This window comes from Ursus maritimus, unplaced genomic scaffold, assembly GCF_017311325.1.
Source record: "Ursus maritimus isolate PB19 unplaced genomic scaffold, ASM1731132v1 scaffold_9, whole genome shotgun sequence".
Lineage (NCBI taxonomy): Eukaryota > Metazoa > Chordata > Mammalia > Carnivora > Ursidae > Ursus > Ursus maritimus.
The window spans coordinates 18918436-18936145 of record NW_024427107.1 but is presented as its reverse complement, the minus strand read 5'-3'; the positions used below and the strand labels follow the sequence as shown (position 1 = coordinate 18936145).

General features: G+C 38.0%; 1 protein-coding gene across 1 annotated transcript in view; it reads right to left on the bottom strand.

Annotated features, from left to right (window-relative positions):
• The window catches only part of PREX2 (phosphatidylinositol-3,4,5-trisphosphate dependent Rac exchange factor 2), a 272900-nt gene that overhangs the window by 89497 nt on the left and 165693 nt on the right, over nucleotides 1-17710 (bottom strand). Inside the window, exons 26-31 of the mRNA XM_040625832.1 lie at nucleotides 14328-14507; nucleotides 11565-11659; nucleotides 9901-9983; nucleotides 9086-9176; nucleotides 8295-8423; nucleotides 1167-1208 (exon numbers count right to left, since the gene is read on the bottom strand). Coding sequence (XP_040481766.1) covers nucleotides 1167-1208; nucleotides 8295-8423; nucleotides 9086-9176; nucleotides 9901-9983; nucleotides 11565-11659; nucleotides 14328-14507 — 620 coding nt within the window. The remainder of the gene's footprint in view (nucleotides 1-1166; nucleotides 1209-8294; nucleotides 8424-9085; nucleotides 9177-9900; nucleotides 9984-11564; nucleotides 11660-14327; nucleotides 14508-17710) is intronic.

The following is a 17710-nucleotide window of genomic DNA, read 5'->3' as shown; positions in this document are numbered from 1 at the left end:
GTAGGGAAAAGAAAATAATAATAATAATAATAAAATAACAATAAAGAAATAAAAGAGAGATTAGAGAGAGAGAAGGCTAGGAATAAAGGTGAGTTAAAAATATTATTTGGCAGACACAATCCAGCCTTTTCAAGTGGAGAGCATAATTCTGCAGCCAACAATATGGAGTAATTTGGCTACATTCTGCTGCCATCCTATATATAAGAGGGAAAAAAAGACTGAGTAAATGAAGTAGGAAAAAGGAGACTTATGACAGGAATAGAAAAATAAAATTGAAATCAGAATAAGGATCTATAAGAATAGCCATTTGAATATTAATGACTAAAGCAATGCATTCCAAGACCACTTCTGGAATCAGCATAACTAAGTTTGAATTTCATCTGCCACCTACTACTTATGCATTTACTCAATCAAGCATCTAATCTTCCAGATGCTCAAAAATACATGTTGAATGAGTACCATTTCTAGTTATTATTATTAATCGGCTTGCATGTTAATTTCTTCACTTTTAAACCTGTGGAAAGATAAAAATATTCTCATAGAGTGATTGTGAGGACCCAAGGAAATCCATAAATATGAGGTCTATCAACTGCGCGGTTATTAGTAAAACTAAAAAAAAAGTAAGATATTTTTGTTATTATTATTACTCAGTCAAAAAGCAAGACAACTACTTGTTTAACTAAAGCAAAAACCAGATGACAAACAAAAAAAGCCCTCTGGTTAACTTGACTCATTCATTCACTTATAATTTAAATTTTCCAGGTGTGGTAGATTGTAAAAGACTCCTTCTTCCAAAGTACGGGTCTGCTTTTCCACCCCTTGAATCTGAGCCCACCTATGTCCTTGTTCATAAACAAAAGTTAGACATAGTTTCACAATCAATTCCATTTGCACAATTTACTTTACCAAAACCTGCTCCCTTTCTCCTTTTTAATTATATTCTGTATAAATATATACGTTTCCATGTTTGTACCAATAATTAAAGATGAGCATGTTTTTGTGTTTTTATTAAAACTCAGTATTTTTTTTAAATCTTTGCAAGGCTTTAGAGAAAGTAGGGATTGTATTTCCATCTAATTTGTTGAAGGCATTTCCTTGGTATCATAAGACTTCCAAGGTCATGGACCACAATAATTTCAAATAGTAAAAATAATGAAAAATATTACCTGAATATTCAAGAAGAGCCAGGAGTATCCTACACTTTACCTCTGCAGAAAAAGAAAACATTAACAGTTAGTTGTTCAGCCTTTTTCTGCCACTAGCGCCACATTTTAATTGTATAAGTAAAAATTAGCACAATCTTACTATACTAGAAAATAAAAATCCCATTTACTTGACATGCTATTCGTCCTATCTGCCTATATAAATTCTATCCATTGCTCAAGATGCTAAAATTTCTTACAGTTTTGAATTAAATTAGCCTGTGAAACACCATTCAAATCCTGCTGCCTTTGTTAAGTAATCCTTAACTGCTGTAGTTTGCATGGTGTTCTCTAAATTCCTGTAGCTTTCATGGTCTTGATCAATAAGCTCTTAAACAGCATATTTTTTCTTGGTTACCTAAACTTTTAAAGATTATATATGTATTTTATAATCTTTATATATAATTATACATATCGCATTATGCATTGTATATTAGAATTATAGATTGTAATTATACAGATTATATTTATAGATTATATAGTGTGTATATGTGTGTATATATACACACAGTGTATATGTTATACACACTGTATAAATATATATGTAATATACACACTGTATAATCTCTCTCTCTAGACTTCCTTTCCCATCTATATGTCAAGAACTGCCCTAAGGGGCAGAACAATACTAAATATTTCCAAATACTCTTCTTCCCAACCCATCTCCAAACAAGGGCAATCACAAATGTTTGATAAATGATGTGTATTAACTTCATACTCATTGCTTTACTTCTAATTGGTAAATAGTTTACTAGCAGTAACTTAATATAAAAACATATAGAGCTTCTTTTGTGCCCAGGATTATGGGAAATAAAAAGTTTAGGTTGCATCCTATTCTAAACAGGTTCACAAAAGTACCTGATAAGAAATATAGGAGATACTCAAGAAGACATGACATTTTACAAGTGCAAACACAAGAACAAGAGAATTTCAGAGGCAGGAAAGTACCCTGGATGAATAGTCACAAGACCCATCTGCTATAGACATCCCCCTTTATCCACGTGGGACATTCCAAGACCCGCATTGGTTGCCTGAAACCACAGAGAGTACCAAGCCCCATATATTCTATGGTTTTTCCTGTACATATATATGCCAAAGTTTAATTTGCAAATTAGGCACAGTAAGAGATTAACAGTAAGTACTAATAGGATAATTCTAATAATATGCTGTAATAAAAGTTATGTGAATGTGGTCTCTCTCTCTCAAAATATCTTATTGTACTGTACTCATCCTTCTTAAGATGGTGTGAGATGATAAAATGCCTGTGTGATGAGATGAAGTAAGGTGACTGATGTAGGCATCACGACATAGCGTTAGACCACTACTGACCACTACAGGCGATAAGTCATAAAAGAGGATCATCTGCTTCTGGGCTGTGGTTGACTAAGAGTAACCGAAACCAAGGAAAGCAAAACAGTGGATAATGGGGTACCCCTGTACTAGCTTTGTGGTCTTCAGAAAATGGCTAAACCATAGCTGACCTTTGAACGACACAGGTTTGAACTGCATGGGTCCACTCTTACGTGCAATTTTTTCAATAAATGCAGTATAGTACTGTAAGTGTATTTTTCTTTTCTTCATGATTTTCTTAACATTTTCTTTTCTCTAGATTCCTTTAAGAATATAGTATATGATACATATAACATACAAAATATGTATTAACTGATTGTTTATGTTATCAGTAAGGCTCTGGTCAGCAGTAAGCTTTAGTAGTGAGGTTTTGGGGGAGTCAAAAAGTATATGCAGATTTTTGACTGTCCAGGGAGTCCGTGCCCCTAACCTTCATGCTGTTCAATGGTCAATCGTAATTTGAGTTTCAAGGTGCTCATTCATAAGTGATGATAACACCTATGTTATCTATTTTATAGGCCTGTATAGGAAAAATAAATGGGGATATATATTAAAAGTCTTGGAAAATTATTTAACATGCTGTGTATCTGTAACACACTGTTATTATTATAATCTGAATCCAGCTAAAAAGTTGGTATAGAATTCTGAGTCTTGAAAATGTTTTTAAACATTTTTTAAAGTTACAATGTACGGAGTAGGTACATATCCTGAGAGTGGGAATGAGTGTTAGCAAGACAATATAGTAAAGAATGAATACCAAATATCCGACAATCTAGCACAGAAAAGATTTTATTATGTGATTTAGAGACTGAGATTGGGATACAATTAGAAAGCCTCATTGAAAAATGGCATCCAACACCAGATTGATGCGTTTAGACTTATATAAGAAAAATCACTGTAAGGTTCTGGGGCAGGGTACTAAAATTATGAACATAATATTTTAGGAAGCTGAATATAATATATAATAATATATAAATCAGAAAAGATAGAGATGAGGGGATTAGCCAGGAAACTGTTCCAATTACTGAGGTAAGAAGAAAAAGGGGGGAAAGTAGAGACTTTTGATTAAAAAAAAAAAAGGAAGAAGCTCTTTAGGATATTTGGGACAAAGGCAGAGAAAAAAAATGAAAAAAATTTAAGTTGCTGAAACAATGGGAGATTTTGAAAAGAGTACAATTTTTGTAGGGATCAAGAATTGAAAATGTGTTTACTAATAAACATTTGAATTTAAGGTGATGGTGGGTCCAAGTCTGTCACCAATTCCAATGTGTGTTTTTTTCCCCACACCACCAAGCAATCATTTAACACCATCTGGGTATCCTACAATTCAACTCAATTCTGTCATTTTCTACCTGGAGGATCTCACAGGTGTGAGGGCTCGGTCCCACAAGACTGCCTTCCCACACCCCCCCCACACACTTCAGATGCCAACTGCAAGTCCAGGTTGTCACCTATGCTTCTAACTGGCTACAGATTGGAGGTTTCAGTGATTCTCTCTTGGGTTTGATTAATTTGCTAGAGTGGTTCACAGAACTCCAAGAAACATTTTACCTACTAAATCACCCATTTATTGTAAAAGTATATAGCTCAGGAGCCAGATGGAAGAGATGTGCTGAGTAAGGCATGGGGATATGGTGCAGCACTTCCATGCTCTCTGAATGCACCACTCTTCTAGAACTAACCCAGAAGCTCTCTGAACCCCATCGTTTTGGGATCTTAAGGAGGCTTCATTACATAGGCAGGATTGATTAAATCATTGGTCATTGGTTTCTGAACTCAACCTCCAGCCCCTCTCTGCTTCCAGAAGCTGGGGGTGGGACTGAAAGTTCCAACTCTCTAATTACATGGTTGGCTTCCCTGGCAACCAGTTCCCATCCTTAGAAGTTTTCCAGAAGTCACCTCACTGGCATAACAAAGGATACCTTTGTAGTTCTCATCATAGGAAATTCCAAGAGTTTTAGGAATTCTGTGCCAGGAAAGGGGACAAAGACCAAATATATATTTCTTATATAAATCACAGTATCACAGTGTGCTAATCTAGTAAAAACTTCTTCAGTTGACTGATAATCTAAGACCATAATTGAGTGTAGAGATGAAGCAGGAGGCAGGCATCATCTTAGTGCTTAGTGACACAACAAAATGAATCTATCCCTCATTTAGCCCACTGTGTTTTCTGCTCTCTTCTACCCTCAGTTTGGCAAGCTATGATATGAACACATGAATGGCACAGTGTGATGTAGCTTAGGAATGGCACTGTAACAGTGCTTCCTACATAAAGACAATAGAATTATTATTTTTTGATACCATTTGGTATATACTTGATAAGATATTTTGAATATTAGAGATGAATGAATGATGAAGTTCAGAACATGCTACCCCTGGGGCGCCTGGGTGGCTCAGTCGTTAAGGGTCTGCCGTCGGCTCAGGTCATGATCCCAGCGTTCTGGGATCGAGCCCCGCATCAGGCTCCCTGCTCAACAGGAAGCCTGCTTCTCCCTCTCCCACTCCCCTTGCTTGTGTTCCCTCTCTCGCTGCCTCTCTCTCTCTGTCAAATAAATAAAATCTTAAAAAAAAAAAAAAAGAACATGCTACCCCAAAATATGGCAATTTGGTATACTGAAAGGAATAAGCTGAAGGAATTTGACAAACAGCAGGTGTATGGAGGACTCGCTGATCTCCCCCTACTCTCCTGAAGCTGGTCATAAAACTCTTTTGTGAGAAGTGCCCTCCCAATCCCAGAGGAAAGGAGCATCCTTATTCCCAAAGATAGAGGGATAGTGAGAGGAACAGGCCTTGCTAAGTTTCCCCAGTTTACTACCCTTAATGCATACCATTTTGCCCTATCACATTTTCCCAAAGCTTTCTACTCTTTATCAAACTCAGTATAAAAGCACTCAGGTTTAACCATTTCTTCTGGTCTTCATTGCCTTACAAAGTCTCCTATATCACGTAAAACATATTCAATAAGTTTATATGCTTTTCCCTTGTTAATTTGTCTTTTGTCTGATTGATTTTTATAGGGCCCAGACAAAGAACCTAGAAGGGTAGAAGAAAAAAAATTACTTTTGTCCTCCCCTACAGAAATATGAGAATGGGGTTATCCCAGCTACATATATAAACCATGAAATTCTGGCGAGGTGACATTATGTTGAATTTCTAGCCAAGACCTAACCCTTCATTAAATAATACCCTATATAAAGACAATTGGGAAGTAGAATGAAAACTACTTTAAGTTGAATAGAATAAATTCGTAATGAATTGGTGAGGTTACTTCAGAGAACCTCCAAACAACAAGCAGTTGATTATAAGGATCTCAGTGCTGCTGCCTCCATCCTGTATAATAGGATCAGACAACACAGAGGACCAGGAAATGACAGCTTGACCTCTTCCTTGACAGTCCATTGGTGTGAACCAGTGATTAATCATTAAGACTCACTTAACATAGTGACAATCACAGCACTTATCCAAAGAATAACTGCATCTCACTAAAACTTGCAACCAGGGATGTAACTTAAATTCTGCAAAGAGCCCTCCGCACACCATTCACTGGAAGACACAGCACACCCAACCACACTCAAGCTATTGGGCTCCCCTGACCCAGACTGGCATCCATATTCACGACATATATCAATCAATATATGTAAAGAGTTATCATTCCTACACCTGCTTATTGTGATATGAGTGAGGCATTGAGGGCATAAAAGCAGGACTTAAGATGAAAATGTAAGATTTTTAAAATGAATACTATTAAAAATTAAGCTTTTTATCCTGCATTAGAAAAAGTTTATATCTTAAAGATAAATCTCTTCAGAAAACAAAACAAGAAAGGTTTAAAGATTTCTCTGTTCTTAACTGATATTGCATTTATTCTGAAAACAATTATAATGTAAAAAAGAACCTCGAAGAAGATGAGAACAAATGCATTTATATATTTTTAAAGATTTTATTTAAATTGAAGTTAGTTAACACATAGTGTATTATTAGTTTCAGGGGTAGAGAGAACAAGTGCATTTAGATTCATGAATTATAATTTCTAGGAGTGTTATGATACTGGCACTTATTCTGCAAAAAGAAAAAAACAGAAACCTTCTACTCAGTAAAATATATGTTTAAATTACTTAAACCAAGCAATCTTTAAAAAAATGTATGTATCATTTTTGCTATTCATTATTTTGGGAGGTTTTAAATTCAGACTTTTCATTAAATATGATGTTATAATCTGTCACAAATAACCATTATATTTAGCTATAAAATAAAAATGTAGCCAAGAAATACAGCTGTCAAAAATGAAAGATTTCATCACACAATAGTATTGCTGTGATTTAGGTGGAGTTTTCCATATCTGTACAAACGTTTCCACTACTGATGCCTAAAGAGTATCTAAGCTGTTATATTTGAGTATAATTTGAGGCAGAAGACTTAGTAATCACAGAACATATACACATTTCTGTCATTTAGTAAATGAAGAAACTGAGGCCCAAAGGAGTTATGTCACAGGCTCAGACTCTATGCAATTTAAGAGCTGTCTTTCATCAGCAAACTATACAACTCTCTCTAATTTACCCTAAAAAAGATGGCAGTGACCGGGGGTCACTGTAATTCTGCTGAGTACTATTTACCGCATCCAATTGACATAGAGATGACTGAGGAATTAAAAAAAAAATTTTTTTTTTTTTAGATTTTATTTATTTGACAGAGAGAGAGATAGAGAGGGAACACAGGCAGGGGGAGTGGGAGAGGGAGAAGCAGGCTCCCAGCGGAGCAGGGAGCCCGATGTGGGACTTGGTCATGACCTGAGCCGAAGGCAGATGCTTAATGACTGGGCCACCCAGCACCCCAGGAATAAAAATTTAAACTCAGGCATATACTCATTTATTGTAGAGGTTTTTCAACCTCTACAGCACTACTGACATTTTGGGCCAAATAATTCTTTGCTGTAAGGGACTGTCCTGTACATTGCAGAATGTTTCACATCCCTGGCCTCTACACACTCGATGCCAGTAGCACCCCCACAACTGTGACAACCAAAAAACAACTCCAGACATCGCCAACCACCAGTCTAATGTTGGGAAGAAAATCACTGAATTAGGCATTTTTAAAAATTAAACAAATTTCTCATTTCATCTTTTCCACCATAATTGTTTTAGAAACTCTTAGAATTTTCTACTTAATACCATGACCCTAAACAATATATAATCAGATGCACTAGAGTTGTCCTGAAATGTTGTGTCTCCAACTGCAGATTATATCAATTATAGGATGTTGAGTAAACGATGTCATGATAGTTAATAACAATAAACTTAGACAAATATGAAAAAGAAACTTATAAACCAATGATGTAACCTATCCTATTATTTCGATTCTTGCAGATTCACAATTAATTTTTTAGACTTCCCATAAAACTTAGCTTCATGACTTTCGCGAATCCTTTAGAAATTTTGCTGATATTGTTTCATAGTACAAAATATGAAACTTTCCACATTCCGTGTCCTCCCAAGTGTGAGCCCTTATTTTATTCATTGAGAATATTCTCCATGATACAGTGTACATCATTTAGACCCTCGGAACACAAGGCTCTATAATCTTATTCTTCCTTTTGCTTCCTTCCTCCCTCACCCTTTCCAGTTCTTTGATTTTCCTCATAACCTGAAACACTGCAAAAAGTAATCAGGGCATTACTGAACTTTGGTTTTAAATGATTATTGCTAATGCTATGTAAGGTTCTTTGCTTTTCGTCCTGACCTTCAACAAATTTTCTGATGTTCTGAGCAAGATTCCGGACGCTGCTGGGAAGATTCCAAGGGTCTTGCTTGATGTGAAGCCTCAACCTTTTTGGACAACTCAGCTTTGGTTCCATTTCCTGCTGAAATTCTAAATAAATACAGAAAATCACTGGTAAGTTTCAACCATTTACCTAACAGTTAACAAACTGTGAGCTCCAGGATCCTCTTTCATTCCTGTTGTCCTGGGTTATTAGCATGGTGGTACTTTCTCTAATTATATTACAGGAGAAAATTGGTTAAATCTAAAAAAGAAAGGCTAACATTATTTTCTTACAAACATTTAAGCAAAGGAGCAAATTTAGATCAACACTCTGTTTTCAACATCCGAAACTAGATGTCAGAAAGTGGCGGCCCTAGATCTTGTTCTGTTTGGCTGCTCTGTTTGCCAAAGCACATTCTCGAAACCCATTCCCCCACCAATGGGCTACAACCAAGTAGGCATTGTGCTGGTTTCAGCAAAAGCTGAAACACTCTACACATATGCAACACTTAACATCTCTTCAATTAATTTATTCCTATGTATTCTAGCCCCTATAGGCATTGCACATTTTAAACTTGCAAAGACATTTAAAAGATGCTATACTGACTTTTTATATATATATATCCAAAAATTATCAAAATGGAATTAATATGAAAGGGATTATGAAACATGAGCAGCCATTTTCTTCTTACACTATGCTTTTACTTCATGACTGTATTATTTCCCACCTGTTTTCCGACTGCTTCTAATTGTGATTTTTTAAACCTTACCTTGTAATCCTTGACCTGGTGTGAGGTACTTGGTTTGCTCAAAGGCCCTTACAACAGCTTGCCCTTTGAGGAGATTGGTAATCGAATCCACCTATCATAACAGCAGAGATTTCTGAAAGTTACATACTTCTCATAATACATAATATACATTTCTAAGAGTAAATCTTGTAAAATATTTTCATCTTAAAGCCACAATTATTTTTGCAATCTCATCATGCTTGCAAAATCCATCTTTAAAGAAAATATTGGAATAAATTCACTGATAACACTTGCAATATTTCTTACTATCCTACCATATATTAATATAACTATACTTAATATATTCATTTTACAAAAGCAGATTTCTAGAATTGTTTTTAAAAACCCTAAAAGTCATCATAATCTTTTTCAAAGCAGTAAAAGCCTCTACACTATGAATTTTGGTTATGGATATAAAGTTTTTTAAAAAACGCAAACCACCAACACAAACACCAAGAGAATCTTGTGTTTCTTGAAATTAAGAATAGAGTTAAGGAAGAAATGTCATAAAGAATCCTGAAAACCTAAAAAGAAACAAATAATAAAAAGAATAACTCCTGTATTTATAACTACTTTTTCCAAGAACCATAAAATACTTGATAGTCACAGCAATCCTTTGGGTTCGTTGGCTAAAGAATCTTTATTCACTTTTTAAATTGTGGAAATTGAGGTGAAGGGGATGGAGGGACTGATTGAGGCCTTTCCATTCTCACTCTAAGCTCTTTTTACTATGTCTGAAAAACGGATCCTGACAGTTGGATGTGTGGAGGACAGACCCATAACTGTCCCAATCATACCTGACTGAAAAGATGCTCAAGGCAGCTGTGTATCTTGTCCTGTTTATCATGAGAAATGCGAACACTGAGAGGAAGCTCATCACCTAGAGAGAAAAAATAAATCATCTGTCTTTGTTTCACATGATGAAATATTTTAATATAAATAAAATTAAAAAATAATAATTACACATGCACTCTTATTCCATCATGTTCTTATGAACAGATAAAGAATTCCAAAAGAGGGGCGCCTGGGTGGCGCAGTCCTTAAGCATCTGCCTTCGGCTCAGGGCATGATCCTGGCGTTCTGGGATCGAGCCCCACATCAGGCTCCTCCGCTATGAGCCTGCTTCTTCCTCTCCCACTCCCCCTGCTTGTGTTCCCTCTCTCGCTGGCCATCTCTCTCTTGTCAAATAAATAAATAAAATCTTAAAAAAAAAAAAAAAGAATTCCAAAAGACTTAATAGCAATTAGGATATCAGATGATTGCTGTTTGAAATAGAGGTGGAAACAGAGTGCCTCACAGGAAAAAACACTATATACCCTATGTCAATGATTTTTTTCAAATAATGCAGTTTTCTTTCTTTTTTTTAAATTAACATATAGTGTATTATTTGTTTCAGGCGTACAGGTCTGTTATTCATCAGTCTTATACAATACACAGAGCTCACTACAACACATACCTTCCCCAATGTCCACCATCCAGTTCCCCTCCCCCACCCCTCCCCCATGCCAGCAACCTTCAGTTTGTTTCCTGAGATTAAGAGTCTCTTATGGTTTGCCTCCCTCTCTGGTTTCGTCTTGTTTCCTTTTTTTCCTCTCTTCCCCTTGTTTCTCAAATTCCGCATATCAGTGAGATCATATGCTAATTGTCTTTCTCTGACTTATTTCACTTAGCATAATACCCTCTAGTTCCATCCATGTTGTTGTAAATGGCACTATTTCATTTTTGATGGCTGCATAATATTCCACTGTAGATATACACCACATCTTCTTTATCCATTCATCTGTCAGTGGACCTCTGGGCTCTTTCCACAGTTTGGCTATTGTGGACATTGCTGCTTTAAACACTGGGGTTCAGGTGCCCCTTTGGATTATTACATTTGTATCTTCACGGTAAATACCCAGTGCAGTTTTCTAACGGTTAAATAGTTGAAATAAACTGCATATTTCAAAATGAAGATGTGTCCTAATTGGAGGCAAAGCCTTTGTTCTTAACACACCCCCGATAAGATGTTTGTAAGATATTTCTATCAGTCAGTGTTTGCCTCGTCATTCTTCTCCCCGTCACCCACCACCCACACACAGGGCCGCTTCAGGTCATCTACTGTCTCCAAAGTCCTCAGGTTCAAAGCCCGTCCCACCTCCTCACACAGTAAAAAACGCTTCATACTTTAGTATAGCCTGTTCCTGTGTACCTAGCCTCCTTCATAGTACCATGAAAAATCCTAAAATATATATTAAGATCAGATTTCATTTGTTTCTTTCTTCTCTTTTCAATTCACTCCGTTCACAATGGGATCGGGACGTTGGCTTCATCCAGCACGTGCGACTGACGGGCGGCACGTGTGGCTGCCAAGGATGACTGATACAAGGTGAAAACACATGTCAATCACACAATGTAGCCCCTTAAAGGCGTCCCGCAGAGGACGATCCGCAGAAAGGACACACGCGTCCGCCCCACGCACCGGAGTCCATCTCATCGCTGTGAAAGTACGAGCTGCACTGGCTGCTGCAGATGCTGGTGAAGGAGGCGATGGAATTCCTGTTGCTGTTGCAGTCGCTGGGAGGAAAGAGGCACACGTCACTTTCGGAGCGCATTTGCCGTCGCCCTGCCAGCTCTTATTAGACAAGCGTGTCATGCCACAGTTAGACTTACGGATAGGTCTTGGAGAACATTACGAGAAAGATAAATTTTGTGTGACTCACATTTTATCTTAGGGTTTAACAAAATTTAAGTTCAATCACATTTCAAAATCTCTTAAGCCGAGTAGGCTGATTCTGAATGAAATTTTTTAAACCTGAAGTGAGAAAACCAGCAGTCAAACCGCACTTAAAATTCATCATTATCTATTTGAGGCGGTATGTCTGTAGTTAATGTGCTAATAGAGACAAGGTCCTGTCTCATGATCTCTGCCTTTCAAGTCTTTCTGGTAGCTTTAAATTATAACTCATCAACTGCACGCCGAGCTTCCCCGGAGAGGACCAGCATCCTGTCTCCCCCTCAGAGCTCAGCACAGGCGGCCACAGCTGGCACGTGCTCGACAACGGTCAATGTCGAAGGAAAGAAGGTGTGAAAGGTTTGTGTGTGAATATGGACACATGACAGATTTCAGCCAGACTATAAGAGACAAAATATTTTTTTCCTCTCAGAATCAGTAAAAAGGACTTATTTAACTTTAAATTTACATTTAAAATTTCTAGTTTAGCCTAGAGGGAGACTCAGAGGGTAATTTTAATTATCTGATAACTAGAAATTGAGGTAAGAAATTATTTTTAGATCTGTAATTTCCCATTGGAGAAAAACCACAGGTTCCTATTAAACAGTCTGCTGGTATCCTTTGAAGCTAAAAGTAAATGAAATGGTAAAAGTGGTTAATCTGTGTTATATATTATTAAATCTCTAGGAATAATTAACTCTTACATATTTGTTAAAATCCTTTTCATGTAGAAATTGGGATAGTACAGTAGTTAAGAGAAGAAACCGTGAGCCAGACCACCTGGTTTCACAGGTAGATTATTAACTCCTGTGGCCTCAGCTTCTTCACATGTAAAATGGAGTTAATATCAGCATGTGCCCCATAGGGCTGTGTGGGGAATTATGTGAGACCATCCTGTTTCCCCTTGTGTGTGGTAAAAATGTTTTTAATGTTAACTATTAGTTTGTGCTAAACAACTCTGAGAAGAATAACCTTAATAATAATTACTTAATTTTTTTTCATTGTAAAACACTGTATAATAAATAACAGTGAATAAGAGAATTTTGTCTTCAATTAAAGCAAATAAGACAGAGGGCGCCCAGGTGGTGCGGTTGGTTGAGCACTGACTCTTGGTTCAGCTCAGGTCATGATCTCAGGGTCGTGGGATGGAGCCCTCGGCCCTCAGCATAGAGTCTGCTTGAGATTCTCTCTCCCTCTCCCTCTACCCCTCCCTCTCAAATAAATAAATAAATCTTTAAAGTAAACAAGACAGGAGATGCTGAAGCCACACACGCAGCACATATAGCCAGTGACGACAGTTCTCAATGAGGTGTCAGGTGATACAAAGATTCAAAGGAAGCTCACTGGAGCAGCCATCGTTGGAAGGGTGATGGCAGCCAGATGGCAACAGACTTTGGAGGGAAGGTGTCACGGGTTGATTGCATCTCCTCCTAAAATCCACAGGTTGAAGTCGGACACTCAGGACCCAGGAATACAATCTTGTTTGGAGTGAGGGTTTTTCCAGACATAATCAAGTAAAAATGAAGTCATTAAGGTGGGCCCTAATGCAGTATGACTGGTGCCCTTCCAAGAAGGGGAAATATGGCCAAAGGGAAACCCTTGGAAGGAAAAGGGCATGAAGACACAGGGAGAAGATGGCCATCCACAACCAAGGTGAGAGGCCTAGATCTGATCCTTCCTCCACACTTCAGGAAAAAACAGCCCTGCTGACACCTTGATCATGGACTTCTGGCCCCAGAACTGTCAGATAATAAATAAATAAATGTCTGCTGTTTAAGCCACCCAGTCCTTAGTACTTTGTTACAGCAGTCCTACCAAGATTGTAAAGAAAGTGTGCAAGAGAGGGGCACCTGGGTGGCTCAGTCGGTTAAGCGTCTGCTTTCAGCTCAGGTCATGATCCCAGGGTCCTGGGATCAAGCCCCATGTGAGGTTCCCTGCTCAGTGGGGAGTCTGCTTCTCCCTCTTCCTCTGGCCCTCCCCTCCTCACTCTCCCTCAAATGAATAATAAAAAAAATCTTTAGAAAGTGTGCAAAAGAAGAAAAAAAAGACACAAAGCTGGTCATGGAGATGAGCAGGAAAAATTAGTCCAATTTGCTTGGAACACAGAATATAAGGGAAAAAAGGTAGAGAAACAACAAAAAAGAATTCCTATTCACCACCCAACAGTCTAATAATCAGAAACAGATATCTGAAAAAAATGTTAATATAGGCTCAATTTGCTTATTTGCTATACATGTTACACAATCTGTAACAGAATAAATCCCCAAATTAAGTCCACAGAACTGGAGGGAAAAAATGCTTTTTCCAAATTACTCAGATTATGAAAAAAGAATAATTTGAAAGACTCTGCAGGATCACTATGCTTTGTCTGGGGTTGGTAATAGCTAGCAGTTATGTTGTAAGGGTAATAAACAAAAATGATAATCAAAAATTTTTTTCAAGACCTCTATGGAAAATATGGAAACACATTTGACTGTGTTGATGAGATGAGTTTAGGAATTAATGCATTACCTGTAAGAGTCTCTGTTGCTGATGGTGTCATGACCTGAATCTTCCTGCTCGTCTCCCGTCATATTAAAACAGACTCGTTTGCTATTTCTTTCTCCCTTCTCATTGTCACTGTCTGGTGGTACTATGCACTCTGACGTCTTACGTTCTAATTTAGGAGAATATGTTATGGAAGACAGAAGGCTGCAATGTGATATTAAAAAAAAAATAAGTGCACGTTTTCAAACTGCCTGCCACAGATAACTACCTTACTTGTTGACTATGACTGACTTAGAAATATTTCTAGAGTGTTTCTGTTTCACATAAAAGTAATTTTTGATTGCATTAAAAAACGGTCACGTGAAGTTCACTTTTTGCTCTCAGGATAAGTAATAGAAACAGCACACAATTTAGACTAGAAATCAGTGTTCAAATCCCAGTTCCACCACTTATTAGTTTTGTTATCACACTAACACTATGATAATTCTCTTTGACATCTATTGTAGGGGGATAAAAAGAATAACTAGCCCATATGATTCTGTGACAATGACATGAGAATATATTCCAGTACATAATTAATGGGTGTGACCTCTCTCCCCTAGCCATTGTCACTACCATCTAAAAATACCTGGAAAACTTTAAAGTACTACCCAAATATTAAAATAAACATGAAATGTGCTGAAATATCCTCACTGGCTTACCCTCAGATATTAAAATCTACCCATCTAGCCCCGACTTGGGTTTCTCCCAAGCTGTCTCTATTTGACAGGAAGAATATCATGTGGTCAATCCATTCCCACTGCTCATGCAGGCAGGTGTTCTGGCTAGCACAATCCTAAGACATTAAAGAGAGTCGCACACAATGTGAGAATAGGAGGCAGCAGGGGCTACCCCCATATCATCCACAATCTAGTCATGGTGGCATGTCACAAATCTGCCCACATGAAAAGCTCTTCCACTTGGCTCAAGGCTTAAACACAGCCTTCAGTTCTGAATTGGTGTCACATTTGAGGTGGACTTTGAGTAGCGTGGATTCCATCACTCCAACCTTGAATGTTTGGCTGTAAAAAGTTTGTTAGTACCAACTCAAAATCATGCAAAGGTGGACTCAGTCTTTGCTATCAAACAAAATGCTGTAAAACTTGCAAAATGAATTAAACCATTTCTTAACAAAGGGCCCTTGAATAGCTTCTCCACCAACGATCACCTTCTCATTTACCAAGTACTGGCGACATTCTGGTCTAGTCACAGCACATACGTACACATCCCCATGCTCATTTTTCCACAGCAGTGTCACGTTTATTTCAAGACTATGAGAATGTCTCATACCTCCTTACGTCTAACCCACCATGTCAAACCTAATGCTGTGCACTGAGTAAATATTTGTGAAGAGATTTCACTAACCAGTTCATAAGACACATCTATTGTACCAGGCATTGTTTTGGTGCTGTGAATACAGCAGTTTACAAACAAATGAAAGCCCCTGTCCTCTTGGAGCTTAGGTTCTACTGGGAGGAAACAAACCTCAAACAAGTAAACTATATGGTATATTACATGGCGACAAATGTTAAGAAGGAAAATAAAGAAGGGAAGGGAGATGGAGCTGCGGCTTCAAATGGTGTAGTCGGGGAAGGTCTTACTGTGAGATACCACTGGAATAATATTTTGGCATTTTATAGCTTTTAGATACCAGTGAAAATCAGGGGGCTGTGTTACAGTGCTCTAGGCCCTGTGACGCTATAAATTATTTTAAGCAGTTTTTTTATTTGCACAGATACTTTTATGTCTTGGAAGACAGATGTGTATTTATTTACTCCCTCCACCCAAAAGCTTAAAACATTAGATTAACTCCAATTACCCAAGCTCTATTCTGCACAGACGGATGAACTCTGAATACCAAAGAGGAAGGAGATGCAGGAGTTCTCATTTTGCAAGGAGTACTCTGTGCTTTATGTATCTTTTAAATTAGAAGTCATGGGGCTAAGCACACTCATTTTTTTCAAAGTCATATGAATTATATTCACATATTTGCTTTTCATTTTAAACAGCTGCAATCATGCTCGCACTGACCCTGCGGGAAGAAGTGTTAGGCTTCCAAATAAATGATAGAAAAGCAGTGTTTTGACACCATGTTTTTGCTAAAATTTCTAGATTCTTAAAAGTAATAAGAATGCGTAAGTTTAGCTTTATAATATTTGCACATACAGAAATAGTTTTCCTTCAGTTTTGCTCATATACAATACTAAGCTACCTACTATAGGTCCGTTAATTTTCAATTAAAATCCTAAGCTGCCCAATCTCCTTCTCACACCTTTGATACTATATACAAAAATCTTTATTTTTGTATATAGTAGCCTGCATCCACTTGTGCGTTTTTCTATTAAACTGAGACTTAAATATCATCATCTTTATCATTTTCATCAGACCTAACATTTGTTGAGCTCTTATGCCAGTCACCATGCTAAGTACTTAATTCATTCAATCCTAAAACCTCCTAGGACATAGGTATGACTATTATGGTGGTGAGGATCCTCATTTTAGAGACGGGGTGAGTGAGACACACTCTTATATACATATACTTAACAAATGATGCAGAACATTCCCTCCCTGCATATCATTTATACACTGGGAGGGAGGGAGGGAGGGAGGGAGGGAGGGAGGGAGGAAGTCATTAGGGCTGTGTACCACATCCCAGTTCTCCTGGGCACATGACTGGGTGGCCTCCCCTGCCCCATGAGGATAGGAATGACCATGTAACTTGCTTTCACAGTATGACATAAGTGAGGTGACCTGAGTCCCTCCTAGGTGCAAGCCTTTAAGCAAGTGTGCAGCCTACCTCATTCCCTCACCCTGATGGGACAACCAGAGACATTCCAGCTGATGGGGGCTCTGTCAGCCTGAATTCTGAGTGAGGTCAGCGTGGAACAGAAACTCTATGATCCAGATGGGCATGGAGAGCGAGCAAGAGAGAACGCCTGTTGTTTAAAGTCTGTGAGCTTTTAGAGTTTTGTAAACTCTGGTTTTGTGAAACAAAAACCAGAAGTATAGAGAGTAGGGTACCTAGAAGGAAGACATGTGTGACCTAGAAGGATGACATATGTATCTACCTTATCCCGGGGAAGCAGGCACAGCCTCTCTACACATCAGCATTAGCCTGACACTTGAGTACGTAGAAGGCTAGCGGCAGACCTTGGGAGCAGCGCCGACCAGGCAAAGGTTTGTCACGTTCCAGGATCGGAAAAAGACTAGTGCAGCTGGAGCTCAGAGACATGAGTTTGGAGAGGACGACAGGGGCAGACTGCGTAGGGCTACACAGGCCACAGTAATGTAGTTGGTATTATTTTAATGGCATTGCAATGCCGTGAAACGGTTTTAAGCAGGGAACTAGCATGATTTACCTTTACAGA